This window comes from Typopeltis vanoorti, chromosome 1, assembly GCF_054136105.1.
Source record: "Typopeltis vanoorti isolate ZY-2024b chromosome 1, IOZ_Tvanoo_1.0, whole genome shotgun sequence".
NCBI lineage: Eukaryota > Metazoa > Arthropoda > Arachnida > Uropygi > Thelyphonidae > Typopeltis > Typopeltis vanoorti.
This window is the reverse complement of record NC_143549.1, coordinates 67,288,723-67,310,240: the sequence shown is the minus strand read 5'-3', so window position 1 is coordinate 67,310,240 and position 21,518 is coordinate 67,288,723. Positions and strand designations below refer to the sequence as shown.

At 33.2% G+C, this 21,518-nt stretch overlaps 1 protein-coding gene across 3 annotated transcripts in view; it reads left to right on the top strand.

Moving 5' to 3' along the window:
• LOC150110057 (CXXC-type zinc finger protein 1-like) overlaps positions 1-21,518 on the top strand; it is a 298,921-nt gene that overhangs the window by 45,587 nt on the left and 231,816 nt on the right. For all 3 annotated transcript variants that reach the window (XM_090390972.1, XM_090390959.1, XM_090390969.1), the window contains exons 4-5: positions 17,609-17,709; positions 20,039-20,190. In XM_090390972.1, the coding sequence (XP_090247098.1) occupies positions 17,609-17,709; positions 20,039-20,190 (253 nt within the window). The remainder of the gene's footprint in view (positions 1-17,608; positions 17,710-20,038; positions 20,191-21,518) is intronic.

Below are 21,518 nucleotides of genomic sequence, written 5' to 3'. Positions count from 1 at the left end.
ATGAGTTGATTTCTGTGATGTTTTATAATGGGAAGTAAAGTTCCATCTGGTTGGCACAAATGGAGGCTAATTTTTTAGCAACAAAATCTTGCAAAGCATTTATTCTTTTCGATGATTTAGAAAAATAAGCCACCCAATGCACCGATAATTTGGAAAAACAATCTGCATTCCTTGATATTCAAGAGGCTTGCTTCAGAACTGAATTCAAAACATGGGCATAGCAATGTGTAAATATTGCTAAAGGATATGCCTCAATAACTTTCCTCTGTAAGCCATTAATATGGCCACTCATTACACAGGCACATCATGTTTGGCCGACTAACTTGTCCTTGATATTAAATTCCTCAACTCTGTTTACAACATGCTCAAAAAGACCATTAGATGTTCTGTCATCATTTACATCTGTAAATCCGATGAACCTTTCATGTATCTGCTCATTATGGACAAAATGGGAAAACAACTGATAGCTGCGATTTTGACATGACATAAGATGTTTCATCCAGAATAATGACCACAAATGTAGTGGCAGCAATTTCTTTTTTTTATAGCATCTTTAACCACATCAGATATATCGCTAATGATATTGTTTAGTGCTGTGGAAGAAGTTTCTTGAAATACAATTGAATCCTTTAATGACTTTATAAAAAGAGGATTATGTTCATGGAGTACATTGAAGAATTCTATATAATTTCCTCGATTAGCTGACTATTCAGACTCATCATGAGAGGATGAGTCTGAATAGTCAGACTAAGGAAGCCTTTGCTTAGCCAAATAGCATGCAGCATCAATTATCTTTTTAAAATGTTTCTATTTTTCTTTACCTGTTCATTATGATGGGTAACTTCAATTTTTCTTTGTTTGTCAATGATAATATCAATTCTTTGTTTTCAAAATATCTTGAGGTTTAAAAATGATGTGATTGGGAGCACTCATGTTTTTGCACTGTTAAAGCTAAGGTCAGAATAGCCATACTTATTCCAAATGCCTTTCCTTTTGAAGAATAATAAACAAGGTCAACAAAAAAGTCTTGATCGCGCTTCACATCCAGTTAGCCATTCTACTGTGTACTGTATTGTGAAATAGAGAAGGGTCTCATACACTCAGTTTTGGCATTTTTGTGCTTGCTCATTAAATTTGGAAGAGGAGGATGAGGCTTACCTCCTTCGACTACAATCTGCAAAAGTTCCTGCAGAAAACGTGACATTCAGTAGATCATCAACACTGTTACCCATTGTAAATATGGACAAAAATGTTATAAATTTATGGAAAATTATATAAAAACTTATCTACCACATCAGTTCACTTCACGCATGGAAAACAGATGAAACTCCAGAAAACAAAAACAGCAACTCATGACGAATGACAATGTTCAATTGGATTGGTTGACACAATAACCAATCACAGCCTCTAGGTGCTATTGTCTCAGAGCTCACCCAGCCTTGCCTTCTCACTGGTATTAAAACTAATAGAATGCTAAGAATTTGACCCACTGCACTCTCTCTTTACATCTTTTCAAAGGGTTCAAAGGTGTATGTATTTTGAAAGCACACCTGGGCTATTAACGCGAATGTGATGCAATGTTTCATACAGGTAATGTGATGCATTACCTGTATGAAAGTGCCCTCTTCATGAAGCATTAATGCTTCATTGCCCTCATGAAGAGGGCAATGGATATATATATAGAGAGAGAGAGAGAGAGAGAGAAACTTTGAAAGCCTTTCAAAAACTGAAAGGAGAGTTTATGAGAATACAGTCTTTGGCATTGGAGTTGTCTTAGTTGCACTACATAAAAGATGCACACTGCCAAGGTGTCTGCATATTTGCCTTTTATTACTACTTTTAAGGCTTCACTGGCCTGACAGCTGTTTTGAACTTTGGTTTTCATTGCAGATCAGGCAAAAACCTTAAAATGATAAGAATCCTCAATCAATACCAAAGCAATTCTGTTTCAGAAAAGTGTATTTTTCATAAGTGAACAGCAGTTAGTACTTGACAAGTTCGTGTCAGGGCTATCATCTCTCTCACTGTCATCCTAACTATCCAACTGGGTGAGAGAAAACACTGTGCCCTGCAGAAATTTCATGCTTGAGTTTCAACAGATCAACCTTTCGTGCCTGAGTTTCAACCTATGTATCGTGATGGTTTTTTAATTGTAATGAAATCTTTATGTGCATTTGTTGGGGAGGGGGGGAAACAAGTGTTTGTTTTAGGATACATTAGAAAAAACAGTAATGAAGGAGAATGCTATATTTGGTTGGTATATTTGAATTACTCAAAGGTTCAAAGGTGTAAATATGTGAACCATCATTAATAAGTCATCTGAGAATGGGAAATGTAAAGGAAAGAAAGTTTGAATAGAAATACTTTCATTACTGGCAAACGAATTATTAATAACTAACATTTGTGATATTATATGTGTGTCTTGTAAGTTGCTGGGTGGAGCGAGTAGCATGTGATCCCATAAATTCTAGACATGCATAAGTGAAATTATATTGGCATAATTAAAAAAAAAAACTTAAGAGGAAATGAAAAAGATTTGTTTGCAAAGTATAAATAACCGACCGTTAATAAACACTGTATACATTTGGTAGTTCAGTAAATAACTGTAGGGAGGGCTAATCTAATGAACTGATAACGTTGATCAGGTGATTCGTTTAGTCATGGTAGGAATACACATGGGTTGATGGAGCAGCAAGTCATCTTGTAAAATTTGTTGTGCTTGTTATGTGTATTTCTCTGTTTTATTTATATTTCATTTCATTTTCTAAGAATTTTCTTTTATTTACCGAGGATCAGTATATCTTTTACACAGTAATTGGGATACATATCTGATCATTATCAGAATTATCCATACTTTTTGCAAATCTTACATTCATTACTTTTTTTTTTTTTTGTCAGCAGCTGCTCTTCTGCCTTAGCAACAATAGATATTTCACATCTGCTAGTATTGTATTGTCGATCAACCACTTCTTATAATACATAGTATTAATTTTTATTCAGGAATAGATAAATTTTTACTATGTCTGTTGTTTTCCAAGACTGGAATAAAAAGGTTTGTATACCATGAAAAACATTCCAATCTCAACAGTCTCTATTCTGCAGAAGCAAGAAAAACAAGTAGTTTTGTTTATTACTGAATACTGTGCAGAGACATTTATGGTCTATGTACTATATTTAGCAACAATTAGCATAGTTAGACTCTGGAATGACACTCAGAATGGAAAAATACTCATTCTACAGGTACAATTTTGCTTATACTGCATGCATGTAAGCAAAACATTTATTGTAGCACTAAACATAACAGCTAACTAAACAGATTTTTCCTAACATCCTTTCAAGTTTGCAGAAAATACATATAACAGCTGTTTATAATGTCATTGGATACAGAAAGCCCGCAATTTATGTAAAGCAAAAAGATCAATATGAGATACACTGTGTGTGCGTGCATGCGCGCACGCACACACACACACAAACTTGAAATCATTTTGAATTACATTTGAAATATTAGATATCATCCATATACTTCACAAATGCTAATTTTACAAATAAAATTGTACCAAAAAATTTGCAATTAACATGTCATATAAGTTTGTGAAAATGCGACTGCCTGATATAAAAGTGGTATACATATGCTAAAGCTAGTTCTCACCATTGGTTTATGCACATGCAGACACTGTCCAGTGTGAACATGAGTAATAATCAAAGAATGTTCATTTCGATATTGCAAAATAAGCAGATCAATCTGTATTTCATGGACTACTTAAGAAACTTGAAAGTTTTTTGAGTAGTACAAACTAAAGTAATTTCCGATGCTGAGGATGGTATTTTCATAAGCGCTCTCTCTCTCTTCTGAATTCAACACTCTCCAAGTTTCTATATATATATATATATATATAAAAAGAATGTTTTTTAACACCTATTTTTGTTTATTTTACATTACCAAAATGAAGACTTTTAGGATCTACTTTGATAAAAAGAGAAAATAAAATTTTGTTTTGGCTAAAGATAATAAATGTCAAATTTTTAAGTAGAGAGCTGATGTGCTTCATTTTGAAATTATTGAGATATTGTAAGGGAGGATATTATGGATCCATCCATATTTTATAGCCAAATGGAGAAATAAACTTAAAACTTTCAAAAATTTACCACAAAGTTTGTAAGAACATAACCTTCTAGTAAATTTTCGAAAGGAAGAAATGTTTTCCACATTTCTTACTTTTGCTAGTCCACATTTTGTTATAAAATATAGATGAATCTGTAATATTTTCTATTATAATATCTACGTAAGACATATAATCTTCTCAGTTCTATAGTTTAATGTTTTTTTGTGCACTTGCCTAGAGATCACGTATGTTGAATATGACCACTTCTGCTTGTAATTTTTTTTTTTTTTTTGGACTTGGTCACTTTGAAGCTTGATGTTTCAGGCTATTGAAATCAGTGCATTAATAAAATGTGAATATACTGATTGTGGGTACAATTCATATAGTTTAAAAAGTGCAGCAAAGCCAACTCTGATTCCAGTCTTGTTCTCGTAGCTCACTGCTAAATTTTCGAAACTTTGCTTTCTTTCTATGTTTGGCTATAAAATATAGATGGATCCATAATATCCACCATTTCGATAAAATAAAATTATCATTTATTTTCATAGAGAACATTGTATTTAATGAACAATACAACATAAAAATCAGAACAAAATATTACACTTGTTTCTTCAAACAACAAAAATATTTTCTTCTTCTTTTCAGCCATTTTCTGTCCACTGCTGGACGAAGGCCCTCCTCCAGTTCCTTCCACCTTTCCTGTTCTTGGCAATGGTTGACCAATTTTTTCCAACAAAATGTGATAATTCATCACTCTCCTTTCTTTTAGAACGTCCTTGGCCTCGTTTCCCTTCTTTTGGAATCCAGTTCGTTAGTATGGTAGTCCATCGCTCATCTTCTCTTCTGGATAGATGTCTGGCCCATTTCCATTTAGTTGCTTGTGGTGAAGAATGATGTCAGTGATATAAGTTTGGTTTCTTATCCAGGTGCTTCTGCTTCGCTTCTTATCTTTTAATGTGATGCTTAGCATCAATCTCTCCATTTTTCTTTGAGTTGTTGCTAGTTTATTTGCCAGTGCTTTGTTAGGGACCAAGTTTCACAACCATATTTAAGAAAGCCCCCAAAAGAAATGGACATAGAGAATGTTCAAATGAAGAAATAAAGATATATAATAAAATAAAGAATTAGAGCGTGGTGCATGATTGGAATGGATTGCCATTGGATGTTGTGAGTGCAAGCAGTGTGAATGAATTCAAGAATAAGTATGATAGCTGGTGTGTATAGTATATGTGGCTTCCCTAGACAAATCTGACTCCTTGGAGTCAGACTTGTCTAGGGAAGTATCTGATATCTCTTAATAATAATAATTATTATTATTATATACTGTGTAATAATAAAGAAAAGTTAAAGATATCTTACTACTAAATCAAGTAAAAACAGTAAGTGAAGAGCCAAAATTAAAATAAACCCCAAATTGAAAAGAATAAAAGGCTAAACAGCAAAAAAATCAAGAATTTTGACTTAAAACCTATTGAAAACAAGAAGGATTACGAAGAAAAACTCGATTAAAAACTAGACTTAATAAATATTTTTGAAGAAGACAAATAAAATAAGCAAAAATCTAACAGAAGTAATAATGTCAGCAGCCAACAAATTCAAAAGCAACAAACAACAAAAAGACCATAAACTTTCAGAGGAAACCTTACAACTACTAAAAAAGAGACGAAATATGAAACAAGACAAAAACTTAACTTCTAAAATAGAATATGCAGAACTATGCAAATAAGGGATAAGAAATGAAATAAGATCTTATAACACTACAAAAATAAAAGAAACAATTGAAAACAATCAAAATGTGAAAATACTAAGAAAACACTTATCAGTTGGTAAAAGTCAAGTAACTGCAATAAAAGATAAGAATGGAACTACAACAAGGAACCAAGAACAAATCCTAAGCAGACTAGAAGAATTTTATAAAGAACTCTATAGTGATCCTTCAATAGATAAGTCAAATATAAATAACTCTTTCCCATCGCATATAGAATTCATCCCCCCCCATTCACTTCAGATGAAATAAAACAAGCATTAAAACAAATGAAAAATGGAAAATGTCTTGGTGAAGACCTAATTCACATAGAATTAATTAAATGGGGAGGAAACAACATAATTCACCATGTCACAAATTTACGAAATATATGCCTAGAAGAGGGGAAGATATCAGAAGACTGGAAAAATGCTACTCTGATATTGTTATTTATAAAAGGAGACAAAGAAGTAAAGAGCTATAGACCAATTAGTATTCTCTCCTCTCTAATCTGTACAAAATTCTCACAAAAGTAATAACAAACAGGTTAATCCCCTCTTCTAGACTCAAATCAACAAGCAGAATTCTGTAAAGGCTTTAACACAATTGATCATTATATTCATGCAGTAAAACAAATAATAGAAAAAGCAGAAGAATACCAATTGCCTTTATTGATTATGAAAGAGCATTTGATTCCATATCAAAACTAATGCAATAATCAAAGCACACCACAATCAGGGAGTTCCTGGAGAATATATGTACCTCCTCCAGGAAATATACCACAGTGCAACAGCAGCAATCCAACACAAGTAGCAATAAAATATCAATTGAAAAGATGTCCGACAAGGAGACTCTCTATCACCCAAAATCTTCATATACATACTTAGGTCATCTCATTGATGTAAACTGTGGACTCCAAAAGGAAATAAATAGAAGAGTTCAACTTGCCTGGAGTGCATTCAGAAAATTGAAAAGCATTTTTAAAACTGATGATGTCCCACTCTGTTTAAAAAGGAAGACATTTAACCAGTATATACTTCCAGTTATCACAAAAATATTAATGGAACTTATTTTGCATTGTGAAATATAGAGAATTATGGATTTAATAATCCAAAACGAATTTGTGATAAATTATGATTCAGGAAAATGAAGGTTTGCCAGACGTGGTCGAGTGCCCCAACAGTAAATACAGTTAAGGAGATGTGTTAATGGATAGTGTGGGTCACCCACGATGAATATTTTGACTCCATGGTGGAGTACCTGTATACATAATAATAATATTCTTTCCTTGACAATGTCTCTGTGACTGAGACGAAATATAGGATTGATTAAACATATGTTTATTTATGTGCTGTATTTATTTCATTCAACCTTATAATAAGTGCATCACATGTGTTAACTGTGTAATTGTTTAACAACATAGGGAAGATGATGATGAGCTTCCAACATCTGTTCCTCTGAGGCATTTCTTCAACAAGGAATCTTAACTCTTGAAACTCTTGAAAAAGCATTTGATAAAGTTAGAAGAAGTGTTTTTAGCATATTAAAATAAAGATAAATACCAAATAATATTCTAAAGGCTATCATAAGTATATATGAAAATAATCAAATACAAATAAGATTAAATTATGAACTATCATATCCAAGAGAGATAAACCAAGAAGTCTGACAGGGATGTCCCCTTTCAACAATTCTTTTTAATATTTATCTAAATGAAGTATGTTTTTATTAATTATTATACAAGAGAGTGTTTCAAAGCAATTTTAACTTATGGATCTGAGAGCTCAGTTAGAAATAAAACACTTGACCAAAGACTGGAGACCACAGATATGAGAGCCCTGAGAAAGATTAGGGGCGTGAACAGATGGCATCAATGGCAATATCATATTAAAAATGAGGATATTAGGAAAGAACTTGACATTAGCATCCAGGAATGTGTTAGCAGAGCTAATCTCAGATGGTATGGTCACTTAAACAGAACAGAAGAGGAAAGATCAGCAAAACAAATGTTTTTTGCCAAGTTGGCAGGAAAAAACCCAGAGAAGATCAAGGTGCAGTAAAAAGTGCCTTAGAAGATAGAAATATAAGATCTGTTAATGTTGGAGTCTTGATGACAGGTAACAGATTGATTTGGAGGAAAATTGCAGCTATTAAATTAGTAATGATGTAAGTTTTTCATGTAGTACTATCATATCTTGTACACCGTTGAGGGTACATGTCAGGAATTTGATAATGATTACATCTGACATCCATGGAGTTACACACTATTGCATACAACTCTCATCTAGCTGTGCTGTAAAGCAATTCAGTGTATTTACATTCACAGCATACTCAGGCAATGCATTCCACTCACTGACCTCTCTCCATGTAAAGAACCTACTCCTCACTTCTCTTGGATGGCCTGTTGTTCTACCTCCCCCCCCCATATGTCAATCTGATAACAACCTCTGACTATGTTGTTTATTATTTTAACGGTATAATAGAACACAGAAACTAAGTAAATAATTAATTTATTAACTTGATGCTGATATTTCGCTGGTGTTATAACCAGCATCTTCAGAACACAAAAACACTGTTTGTCACAATACGCGAGACTAAAACAACATGGTGTACTTAAACAAAATTGTAGCAGCAACTCTCTCTAGAGTCCTTATTTTGACACCCTCTATCGGGGGGGGGGGGGAGCTATCATATATTACTAGAGTCCTAGAAAAGTGCTAGTTTTTTCTTAGCATCAACTTAGCTCATCAACATTAACTTAGCATCAAGTTAATAAATTAATTATTTACTTAGTTTCTGTGTTCTATTATACCGTTAAAATAATAAACAACATGTTCGACGAACACATAAGTCTGTCCACACGTTTAACCTCTGACTAGTTTGTCTCACTGATATCCTCTCATCCGCCTCATATTCACAAGACTTTACAATTTACATTCTATCAATATATCCTCATACTACTCCACTTTCGAAAGACCATTGACCACCTTTGTGAATCTTCTCTGGACTTTTTCTAACATATCCTCATCACCTTGAAAATCCAGTGACCAAATTTGTGCACAATAATCCATATGAGTTTAACTGACATTTCCACTTAACTGCCAATTCCATCTATTCATGTTTTCCTGTAAGGACATAACATCTCTTTGACTCTGCATTGCTCTCCCCAATTTTGCATTATCTGCAAACAGCTGCATATCACCAGTTAAACCAGTCCCAATATTATTAATATACAAACTGAACAAGAATGGTCCCAAACCTGACCCCTTCAGCACAACACTAGTGACCTTCCTCTTTTGGGATACTGCACTCCCATATACTACTTTCTGATACCTATTTGACAGCCAGTCACTGATCCAACTCAGAAGTCTGTTATCCAATCCCATCCATCTCAGTTTATTTAACAGCTTGTCATGCGGCAGTCTATCAAAAGTTTTTGCAGAATCTAAGTATACTGCTGTATATGCATCTCCCTTTTCCAAGACATTTATCAACTTGCTATAAAACATGATCTTCCTTTAATAAATCCATGCTGATGACTACAGAGAGTACTTCTGTTATCACTCCATTTCTGTATCTTACTTCTCACCAGTCTCTAGTACCTTCACCACTCCAGATATATATTGATTGGATTATAATTTGTAGCCTCATCACCACCTTTATGCAGTGGAACAATTTTACCTTTTTTCCATTCCCTTGAAACCTGTAATGTAAGATGCTTATTAAACAGGCATGCTAATGCTACTGCCAATTCCCTGGAACATTCCCTTAAGATGCGTGGTGACATGTCATCAAATCCTATCGTCTTATTGCCATCAAGGTTATTTATTTCCTAAAAATACTTCTACTTACTTACAATTAAGCCATCCTCCTCTATATCCTCTACACTTAGGTTTCTCATGATTTCAGTGATGAGGATGAAACACCATTATAAATTGATCACTGAATATCTCAACAATGTCTTTTGCAGCAGTTACCATTCTACTGTAAAATATTCTTTATTATGTTAAGAATATTTAAGATGTGAAATATATGAGATGTTGTAAAATTATTTAAGATGTTGTCGCTTGCGCCATTTGTTATTCCTTTACACGTTCACTTTATGCCTAACTTACTTTTTCTACTTTACTCAATTGTAACTATAATCAGCTTAATATAGACCTCGCTATTAATCTCTTATAATCTCTTTTATGTTCCCACTGCTAGTAAGACCTTTGTTATTAGTCTGTCCATGACAAACAGGTTACCAACTCTCAAACTATGCAATTTAGAAACTTTTATTTGTTTAATGACTGCGCCATTCTAAATTATATATATAGCTTGAGAATTTAGGTATGGAACATATGCAAAATCAAATTTAACATACACAATCCTTTATAGCTAGTTGTGGCGATTCTTAATCATACAGGCTCTCAGGTTCGCTAATTTTTTTGGAGACAGTGTATTGGCAATAGATCAGGCAAGTTAGTTACATAAACAAAACATTTTATTTTAACTTAGTAAAATAGTACAATGCACTAGCAAATAAGAGACATTAACTCTTTAAGGCCTTTCATATACACAATAGGCAAAATACGCAACTGAATATTATACAGAAAACACTTAGTTAACCCTGTCACAATGCTTAGTTATTTAACTTAGACATGTAGTTGTTCCTTATGTTACATATAGCTTAACTTTGTTTACTACATATATGGGTTAACATTCGTGTTCCCTTTCATTACCGTAATTTATTAACTAACTAAATGCTAACAGTTTCCTGTAAGCACACATACAATTCTCAGTTTTAAACTTTTAAGACATTAACAAAATTATGCTTACTTTCATTGACTTTTACAAACACAGTTCAATTGACTTGAACAAACCGCAGTTAATTTAGCTTGACATTGCGTCTTCTTCCTGGTCACTGGCTGTTGCCTGGACGGTTCTGCTGTAGAAACCGAGAGAGGAGCCAAGAGCCCTTTTATATCATCGCTAATCCTTTGTTCTCCACGATGTAGTTTCCAGGATTACCCTCCAGCACAATGATGTCACTTCGGCTCCCTCCGTTCTTGGGCGCATATTTGTATATTTGCAAGACCCTGCAAACTTTTGTTTTTACCTCGTCGTTGCTATAATCTGCGTTAATCCCTTACTTTCCATTTTACATATACTCCAATGTACATTAAATTATGCATTTTAACAGTAGAAGTATAACATTCATTTTATTATATTATAATTTCTAATTTCTATATGTTCGGAAACCTTTGTGAAATCGATCTCGAAAATTTAATCAATAAAATTTATCACGAGATTTTACACTACCATTTTCATCCATTAACATCATCTTACCATAATCATTCTTCCTTCTGCTTTCTACATATATAAAAAAACTGTCTAATGTTGTTCTTTGCCTGATTTGCCAATTTCTGCTCATAATGCACTTTTGTTGTCTTTATTAACTGAGTTTATTAGCTTAGGTTGATTTTCTGTCAGGAACTTGAATGGAACTGCTGAAGTCGCCGTGATGTCAAACGGGTAACTACACTCTCGTAGCACATCCTTACATCCACAGGCAATTCATTGAAATACAGCCCCCCCCACCTGGTATCACCGTACCTGGAACCAAAATCTTGAGATGAAAAAACTGCAGTCATCTTGGCTTGTTATTTATAATTTTCATGTAACTTATTATTACCATTATTCATCTTTTACTGCCTCCAAAGTGCCTTCATCTAGATTCATACATTGATGCTGCTATGTATTTCTTTGTCAGTTCCCAAGCAGTATTTATTTCCTTATCACTTAACTCTTCATTCCATGCTAAAGCCCCAAGCTGTGTTTCTAAGCTTGTCATAATCACCAGCCTTGTATATACTTCCACATATATCCTTTCCTCACAGAAGTCTGCATGAGGCACTTCATAATCACCCTTACCATCTGGAGGAAACTGAAACCCCACTTACAATTACATCCTCTGATGAAATGATCAGATCTGAAACTCTTGGTCCTCCCATGCCTTTCTTTACATGTCTGCTGCATAGTTGTCTCTCAAGAACTCAACTTCATTTTCCTTATTCCCAAATGCTATCTCTATACATTCCAATCTATACTCCCATAATTAAAATCTTCCACAATAATTACCCTTCCTTTGTTCACTAACCCAAGTCATTTATACATTTCTTCATCACCACCCTCCACATTCCCTGGCCTATAGCAAAATTCAACTAAATATGCCTTCCTGTCAACCTCCACCTCACACCACACCACCTCATAACCCGTTGCCACTATTTCCCTCTTTCATGTCGACCTTATGGGGGACATAATTCTCCTGATATCATCAGCACCACTCCTCCCCTCCCTTCTTATCCTTTCACAAAAAACACTGTACCCTTCCATTTTTGTTCTTGTTAGGATATCATTTTTATTCAACCATGTTTCACTCATTCTTATGATTTTGGAGCAAATAAACTGAATCGGTGATACCATTTCTAATCCTTGTGTCATTTGTAAATAAACACAGCAGTTAACTTTTAGGTCTATAACCAGTCCCACCCAAGCTACTTGTTGGTTGTAATTTCCCCCACCACACCTGCCTTGCCCAGTCACCTTTATCACCGCTTACCACATATATATGCTCAGTCTCAACTTTCTCGCCCCTACAAGTTTCATAAGTGTCAGGGTATTAGCAAAAGTTGTACAGAAAAGAAACTAGAAGTGATTAATTACACATATTAGATGTTATCAGAACTTCACAATCGGTAACATGAATAAAAATGTTAAATTAATTACTGTATGCATGTTGCAATGCTAGTTGTTGCTGCTGTCACGTTCTGTAGCATCGTGCAGCAGTTAGATTTTTAATGACAGCAGACTAAACTTGGTGTCAGATTATGCCTTGATTTTTGTGACATTGTATGGGGATCTGCATTATTTCAGATTTGTTTGAACTTTTTTGTAAAACAATTACAATCAATATAAGGTTTTTGTTTGTTGCCAAACTATTTGATGGCCTGTGGTAGTTGTATGGGATGCCAAATCTGATTTATGCTGTCTTCTGTTTTCAACATCTCTTATGTGTTCAGACATGCAGATCTCCTTCACTGACCTACATAGAATCAAGATTTGCACATATAATGTGTGAAGGGCCCTGATGAATAAAGAATGATCAACATACCCTACCTTAAAGGAACATCTGAATAAATAGTAAGAACCCTTCACAGATATAATTTGTATACCACCTTCAAATCAGCCCAGAAGTTTTAAGAAAGTTTGATACGTGGTAAGAAACATCTTTCTTACCATGTATCAAAGATACGTGATTACCTCTCTCCTTGCCTGGTTTTTATCAGATACCCTGTTCTGCTACTATTGGAATCTAATAGCATGAAGATTGTATAAGATCTTTGGAATCTGAAGGTTCAGAACTTGCTTCTCATGCCATTGACATTAGACATTGGGTTCACTGGAACCATATCAAGATGCTACACTACAGTAGATTCAAATTTGATACACTATTTTTTGAATAGTGTGAAGCCCTATATCATCATCCTAATCTTAATCAGATAGACTGTATGCCTATCTCTGAGTTTTGCAAAGTGCTGTTAATTGTTTCTTCTGCCTTCACAATGAATGAAGCTCGTGACATATTGAGCGAAATATATAGGAGTAATAAATTCTATTTCATTTTCTCTTACATGTGTGAAGCCATTATTTAAAATTAAAGATTTATTATTTATTCAAATATAAGCCAAACAAAAAAGCTTGTACATGAAGTATTTTCTTGAATAAGCTACTTATATATAGAGGCTAATGACTTCACATTAATTGCCTTCATATCCCATAATGCAAAGCATACATCCTTTTGGGTGTGTGTAATGCTAAGCTTCACTACTTGTATACGGGAAATATATGACTTCTGCATTACTTCAACCTTGCTATCGCTTCTGGGTCTGGCTCCCACTGATGAGACCTCAGTAAAGGTTGAAACTGGTCTGGGTAGTATCCCTTCATATAATGCTTTGCATTATGTGATACTAAGGCAATTAATGTGAAGTCATTAGCCTCTATGTACAAGTATCGTGAAGATACTTCATGTGCAAACTTTGTTTGCTTATACTTGGATAAAGAATAAACCAAGATTATAATTTCTTGGCATCTTTAATTTAATTTATTACCAAGCAGAAAAAAAAAAATTTCAACAACTGTTATTTAAAAAACATGCTATGTCTAATGCATATGTCTCTATTAAATCTAGTAACTTATTCCTTAAGTAATATCATCAAGAAGAATGTGTAGATTTGCCTTTATAAAGGAATGCAATATTAAATATAATGTACAAATAGGTTAAATTATGGTTCAAAGTCACCAATATTCTAATATTCCAATTATGAATTAAAATCCCTTCAAAGTTTAAAGAGTAATAAAAATCTTAGTCCTCAATCTTACAAATGAAAGATGGATATTCTCCTTTATGATTATAATAGCTTATGCTGGCATTAGCAGAAACCTTACACCAATAGATAGCCAGCTTACTAACTCAATGTACTGTTAGATGACATATCTCTCCATCAAACAGCTATTTAAAAAACTCAAAACCTATCATTCCAGACTTACCTAGGATATGTGGTCTGCCTAAACTACATAAAACTGGCTGCCCTCTTAGATTAATTGTGGTATAAATTCAGGTTGTTTAATTTGGAATATTAAACTATATAAACAAATATAGGAAACTATCATGGGTCACCTTGGTCTCTGACTTTAGCCAACCATTATTTAAATTAAAAAAAATATTCTTTCTTAAAATCATATCATCACTTTGAATCCATTACATTGAGTGCTGCATGAAAGCATATAGAGAAAGATGTAACAGTTCTTCCTACAAGAAGTTAATGATTTACATCCCAGCATCAGATTTATCAGGGGTAAATGAGTTAAATGAAATTTAATCCTTTTAGATGTTCTAATCAAGTGAGAAACAGACAGCTCTCAATATACTATAAACCTACTTCTTCTGGACATAAAATAACTTCAAACATCTGTGCATCATCCTTCTGAAAAACTGGAATAATCAAATCAAGGATTTAGGGTTTTTTTATCCACTTAAAAATGGCTCTTCAGCAAGAAATTTTGACTTTCAATCAAACCTCTTAATGGTTACAATCCAAATATCACCAATAAAATCAAATGTTTCTGAATTCTGAGAAGCGATTGCCTCTACAGGGTCCCTTCCCATATATTTAGGAACATTTCATGGCCTCTTTTTTTTATTCTCCTTGGAAATTTTGATTTATTGCTACATATAAACCTGTCAACCATATTAGCCTACTGTTGCCATGTCGTAAGGATAAAATTGTAACCATTTCTTCATTTTTTGGTACATGATATTTATCAAATTCCATGTACCTGTAACTTGTCCTGTTTTAGACGAATGGGCTTATCATTTGAAAAACACATCAAAACACCAATCACATATTCAGTTGAATAAATGCCACAAGTCTGACCTTGCAGAGCAATGATTATCACTAGCCACAAGATTCTCTGGAATGATACAAAGTCTTGAAATCTGAATTCCTCTTCCAAGGAAATGCTGAGGTTCTATATCATTCTGAAAAATTGTTCTCATTAACATGCATGATTATAATTTAATTTTATTTTTTAAATTTAGGACACAAATAGCATAACTGTTTACAACGTAGCATCCTCATGATTGCACAGAATAAGATAAACAGCTTAAATTTGTAGTATTTGGATTTTCCATTGTTTTTCTCTACATTGAAGATGGCTCACTGCATCGCACAAACTATAATTTTATTAAATTATCTTTACTGTGAATATGCCTTTATTCCTTTTTAAATAAGTCTAGGTGATATTAAGCTGGCTCTTTACTGCTACCTTGAAACAAATTTGCTTCAATGCTGAATTGCCAAATTAAATAATTAGTTACAAATTTGGTATGAAAATTAGCAGTGCAAAAACTGAGATATGGAGGAAAGCATTGTCAGTAGGTTACATATTTCAAACACAATTTTTAGTCGAAATGGCAAAATGAATGTAGAAATACTGTAGATTATGTAATAAGTCTGGCACAGACAGGAGTTAGTTGAATGAATTTATATGGAACAAGAAAGAAATCATCCAAAAGATCAAACTTGCAAAATACAAGACTGTTTCAAACCATTTTTAACATATATGGATCCGAGAGGTAGGTGAGAAATAAAACGGTAGATGAAAGACTGAAACGAAGATATAAGAGTTCTCTGAAAAATTAGGACGTGAGCCGATTACAACAGTGGCAGAATAACATTAAAAATGAAAATATCAAAAAAGAATCTTCATTATTAATGCACTTACTGCCATTAGCCTAATGTATCAACTTACTGCCAGTGTCAAAAGATTGTTAGGAATTTGTCATCTTCAAAATATATATAATTGCTGTTACATTTTTCACTTTGTCACTAACTGCAAACATAAATAAATAAGATTTCTGAGCTTGCATGTTTATGTTATATTAAATTCCTAACCATATGGGAAGAAAGCATTGAGTGACACTGTGGTTGCATGAACATCAGCCTTCAAGTTACCTTAAGCTGCTTACCAACATGCTGCCTATGCCAAAACGTTTATATTTTCTCTTCAGAAATATATAATTCCTGTAGGTAGTTTTTGGTATTGAGACCACATATTAATATAAAGAGTCTATTAACAATAAACAAAAAACCCGACAAGTTTCATGTGTTGTAAGACTTGCATCATCAGGGGTAATGGTACATAAAAGTTTTACACAACAGAAGCTTGTTGACAATTAATTACACATATTAGATGTTTTTAATAACTTCACAACTTTTAAATAACTGAGAAACCAGAATACCATATAATTCCTGTTATATTTTTCACTTTGTCACTGCAGCTACAAACTTTTAGTGAACTAGAATCGAATTATCTCTTAGTTAGCATTTGGATAAATACTTTTTTATATGAGAGAGAGAGAGATCTTGCAACAAGTTATCTCATATATCTGCTCCTGAAGAAAAATTAGCTTAGTCCTATAAAAAGATAAGCAATTTATAGTAACTGCATGTTGATGTTAATGCATAATTCATGCTGTTTCCCAATCCAGTCTAGCAAATTTGAACTGGTAATATAAATGTGCAAGCTTTGAAAACATGTTAGTTCAATTCTAGTGGTTGCAATTTTTGAATTTATTTTACAAATCGGTTACATTGCCTCTTTTATTTATTCACTTGTAAAAAGTGTTTAGTTTCATTTCACTGTACTTATTCAATATGCCAAGTTTTCCTTTCTCCATTTGAAATACCTGCATCAGCTACAAATTATCTTGTGGTCATGACAAAGTTCGTTATGACAAATAAACAGGATGGAATTTGCAAGATTAACAAGTTGACAAAATGACAGGGGAAAAAAAAATCCAAAGGAAAACCTAGATCTAGGTATTTTGAAACAGAAGGTATTTTTGAACAAAATGTAAGTACAGATTAAATCATAGGCCTGACAAATAATATATCAGTTTGGATGAAAATTAGTGATGACTAGTTTTCATTTTCATAGTTAAGATTTCATGACTAGTTCCTAATCAAACTTTTAGTGTTGATTAGGAACTAGTCATGAAATCTTAATTGTGTTATATTGTTATAATAGCTGGTACGCTTCTTGAGGGTATACATCAGAAAATGATGAGAATTTTTTTTAAAATGAATATGTTAAGAGTAGTTTACATTTTTCCATTCAAACTGCTAATTGTTTGATTGATGTCTCTATGTAGTGGCTGTGATAGCTGTAATGAATGGTATCATGGGGACTGTATCAGTATAACAGAAGAATATGCCAAAAACATACAGCAGTTCTTTTGTTTGATGTGCAGAGGTAAGTGAATATTGAGCTTTGTATTTTTATTAAATTTATTGTTATTAAGAAATGACTGCCATTGTTTCCAGTGATCCATTCTGAAAGATCCACCTAATTCTGTATTAGGTGACCATTTCTGCCATTTATTACTTTAAAAGGAAATAGTCTCTCTCTTTCTCTCACCACCCTGGTTAACATATTCCATTTGAAGTCAGAAAACTATTTCTTATCTTTCTTTCTTTTACTGATTCTTTGTCAGCTTCCATGACTGACCTTTAATTCTGCCAGTATAATCCTTATCCATAACTTGTGGTCTGTACTATATATGTATATGGTATACTTCCTTAATTATCATATGATTCATTCATTCTGACATTCCCCTACATGTCAGTTCTCTTTTAAACTAAACACTTTTGGATCCTTTTGTTTCCATTATTCCTTGCAAATGATTCTTATGGGAGAGGTTGGAGGATGCAGATATAGTCAAAGAGACTATATCTGCATCCGGAAAAGACACTTGCAGAAAACTTTTCCATCTTAATAATAAGCTAATTTTAAAATTAGATGTTCTTGTTTTTGCTGTGATTAGCTTCATAATGCAGAAATAAATAAATAAATAGGTGCACACTGTTTTTTTTATGTATATTACAAAAAAAATATGCAAGAATCCCTGTTTTTTTTTTTCAAATACTGCATATTAGTGTTAGACCAACCCTGTGCCACAGCTTGGTATATAGGCAAGTATGCATTCTAAAAAGACTAGTTATATTGTTTATCACTGTGCTTATGCAGTTGCAACACAATTAGAGCACACATAATTAACTGGCCAACATCATTAAAGGATGGAAGTATGAGTTGAAAAGAGACCCAAGAAGCAGTCAAGCAGACCACATAATGGATACTGCTAAAAAGGTTTGTACCTTTTTTTTGGTCATGCATCATTAGATTCAATTTTTCTCTCTCTGTGTGTGTGTGTTGCTTCCAGTTTGATCATCTTTCTTCTTGATGAGTTATGCCAGAAAGCTGCAGTTATGTGAGAACATACCACTATAATCAGCAATGTGTTGTTTTATCCACATCATATACTTCAGAACCCTTCCTTTCTCTGCCATCCACCAAACAACTTGCTCATTAAAGCTGCAGAAATCTCCTGATGATGGGATGCCCAGCAATGAGTTAGAAAAATAATGGCATCATGCTGATTACTTCAGTAAATTCCTTTACTAGAGTAAATTCATTTACTCATTCCTTAGTGAATGAGTGCTGTATGTCTTTGAAGTTCCTTAAAAAACTGGTCTACTTTGATCTGTTTCAGAAAATCCCATGGTGGAGATATACATTCTATATATAAATAGACATGGTTTCAGATCTTTTCTTCTTCCTTGGTGTGTGTGCGGTGGGATGGGGGCACACACCATCATTGTCAAATTCCTGATATTCTTGAGAGATACTTGTGATATTAAATTAAGAAATGAGGATTAAAAAAAAATCGCCTTCTACACAGATGTCACTATAAATTTGAATGCCTATTCAAAGAGAATGTCTAATGTTAGTGTCTTAGTCTAATTTAGAGTCTAATCTAAATAGTTAGAGAGTGTCTTAGTCTAATGTTATCTTTAATTGAATTTATAAATTAAGATTATATGAAATTGTGAATTATAATTCACAGATTCAAAATTATAAACCTATAATTTATTCATCACTCTGATGAAATTTACCTCTCTTTAGTGCTTAGCAATATAACATCACATGGCTCGTTCTACTTTTGAATGAGCAATTGTTTGCATTCCACCTTGTAAAAATTGTTCCTATCAAGCCACTGAGGATAGTCTGTTAATTTCAGACTGAAATATTTGGCAAATATTAAAATATTCATGTGCTAACGTGTTTATATTTCTTAAATTCCTGATATGTATCCTAGGAACAGCGTATAAATGTACTACATGAAAGGTTATGTTATCACTGACTTCCAATCAACAACTTTCTTCCAAAGTGCTAGGACTTCAGTATTATACTTCAATGTATCTTATATTTTGGTCTTCTAAGGCACTTCATACTCTATCAATTCACATACACAAACAAACCGGTTCACATTGTATATGATTTTGTCTTTGCAGATTATGGATCATTAAAGTTACTTGAACTGACAGTCAGCAACTTTCGGTGGAATTATGAATTGTGTATAATTTTATGCATTTTATAATTCCTATTATATTTCAATAATTCTTATTGTTATGTCATATGATTATATAAAGTATTGGGATATTTAAGGAATATTCAATAAGTTGTTTTTTGTGTACTTTTGATGATGAGCTAAAATCAGATTATTGTTTTTCAATTTAAACAGAACGAGATCCAACATTAGAAATTAAATTCAAAGAAAAGAAAGATAAGCCTGAAAAACCCAGAAAGGAGAAAGAAAAGGAGAGAGATAAAGAAAAGGAAAAGCACAAAGAGTTGAAAAAAAAATCCTATCATTTTGAGGATGATAAGAGTCGAGTATGTCGATTTTTAGATTTATTCAATTAGGTTTCAGTGGTTTTCATTTGGGAAAGAAATTCAGAGATTGTATTACTTGTTACATTATTTCTTTACAGCTGTGTATAGAAAACATTTAAATTAATTCTCAAGTGACTGTAATAGTCCAATTTCAAGTTAATAAATTCAAATTAGGCAAACATTTTCTACCATATTACTGGTCATGTTAGTATGTCATTTTTATCTGAGTTCACGAAGCATTGGTATTTAAGCAATTAGTTTAATTAATTATTTATTTCATTCTTAGCACCATAGTTTGTTTTTTCCAGAAAATGTTAACATGTGTGCTATTTTAACAACAGCTAACAACTCATCTGTGCTAATGATCATAAATTATTAAGTTATGAATTATTGATCAGTACATCATTCTTTCCACCATTTAGCATTAATGCCACAATTTTTTTCATTACTCATATACAGGTCAATGACTGGAGATTCATTTTTGGAATTGAATAAGTTGAACATTTCATTAATTAATTGAGTTTATCCATTATGGGTAGAAGACCTGTAGAATATCTTGAATTCTGTGGGAATGAGTTTTAGTCTTAGCAAATTGATTGAATTCCACTTAACCTCATGATCTTACAGGTGCCTTGTGTTTCTGAGTGCCACTTTAGTAATTTTAAAAGCCACCCTATGTAATCTTAAACAGCAATTGAGTTACATATATATATATATATATATATATATATATATATTACATCCCTTCTATTGAGGAAGGGTGTTAATATTGAGTGTTATTTGTAAATAGAATTTGAGATATCCAAATTTTTTGCACTGTGTGTGTGTGGTGTTATCAAGAAATGGGAAATGGATGTATAAACAAAGATTGAAAGTTGAGAATTAATTACTCACTGATACTGAAGCAATTTAACCCACCAGACCAGCATATAACATGAACATGTTATATGCTGGTCTGGGGCAGCTGTGTGAACACAGCTGTGCTTTACAACTTATAGGCTGTGGTTCATTTCCCTCTCCTGGGACATGAATGTTTGTAAATATATACCTATGGTAGATGATTTTCATTGTTCATTGTGAGACCACTTTACTACTACTACTTCTTCTTCTGCAGCTTGTCCCACTTAAGTAGAGTCGCTGTTAATGATGAGTCTCTTCCACATCCTCCTGTCTTGGGCTGTCACCACATCCAAGTTCTTCATCCTCAAGTCCTCTTCTACCAGCTCCCTCCATCTCTTCTTTGGCCACCCACGCTTCCTCCTCCTTCCTTGCACATCCATTTGCATGACCTTTCTTCCCGCATATTCATCCTCCCTCCTCATCACATG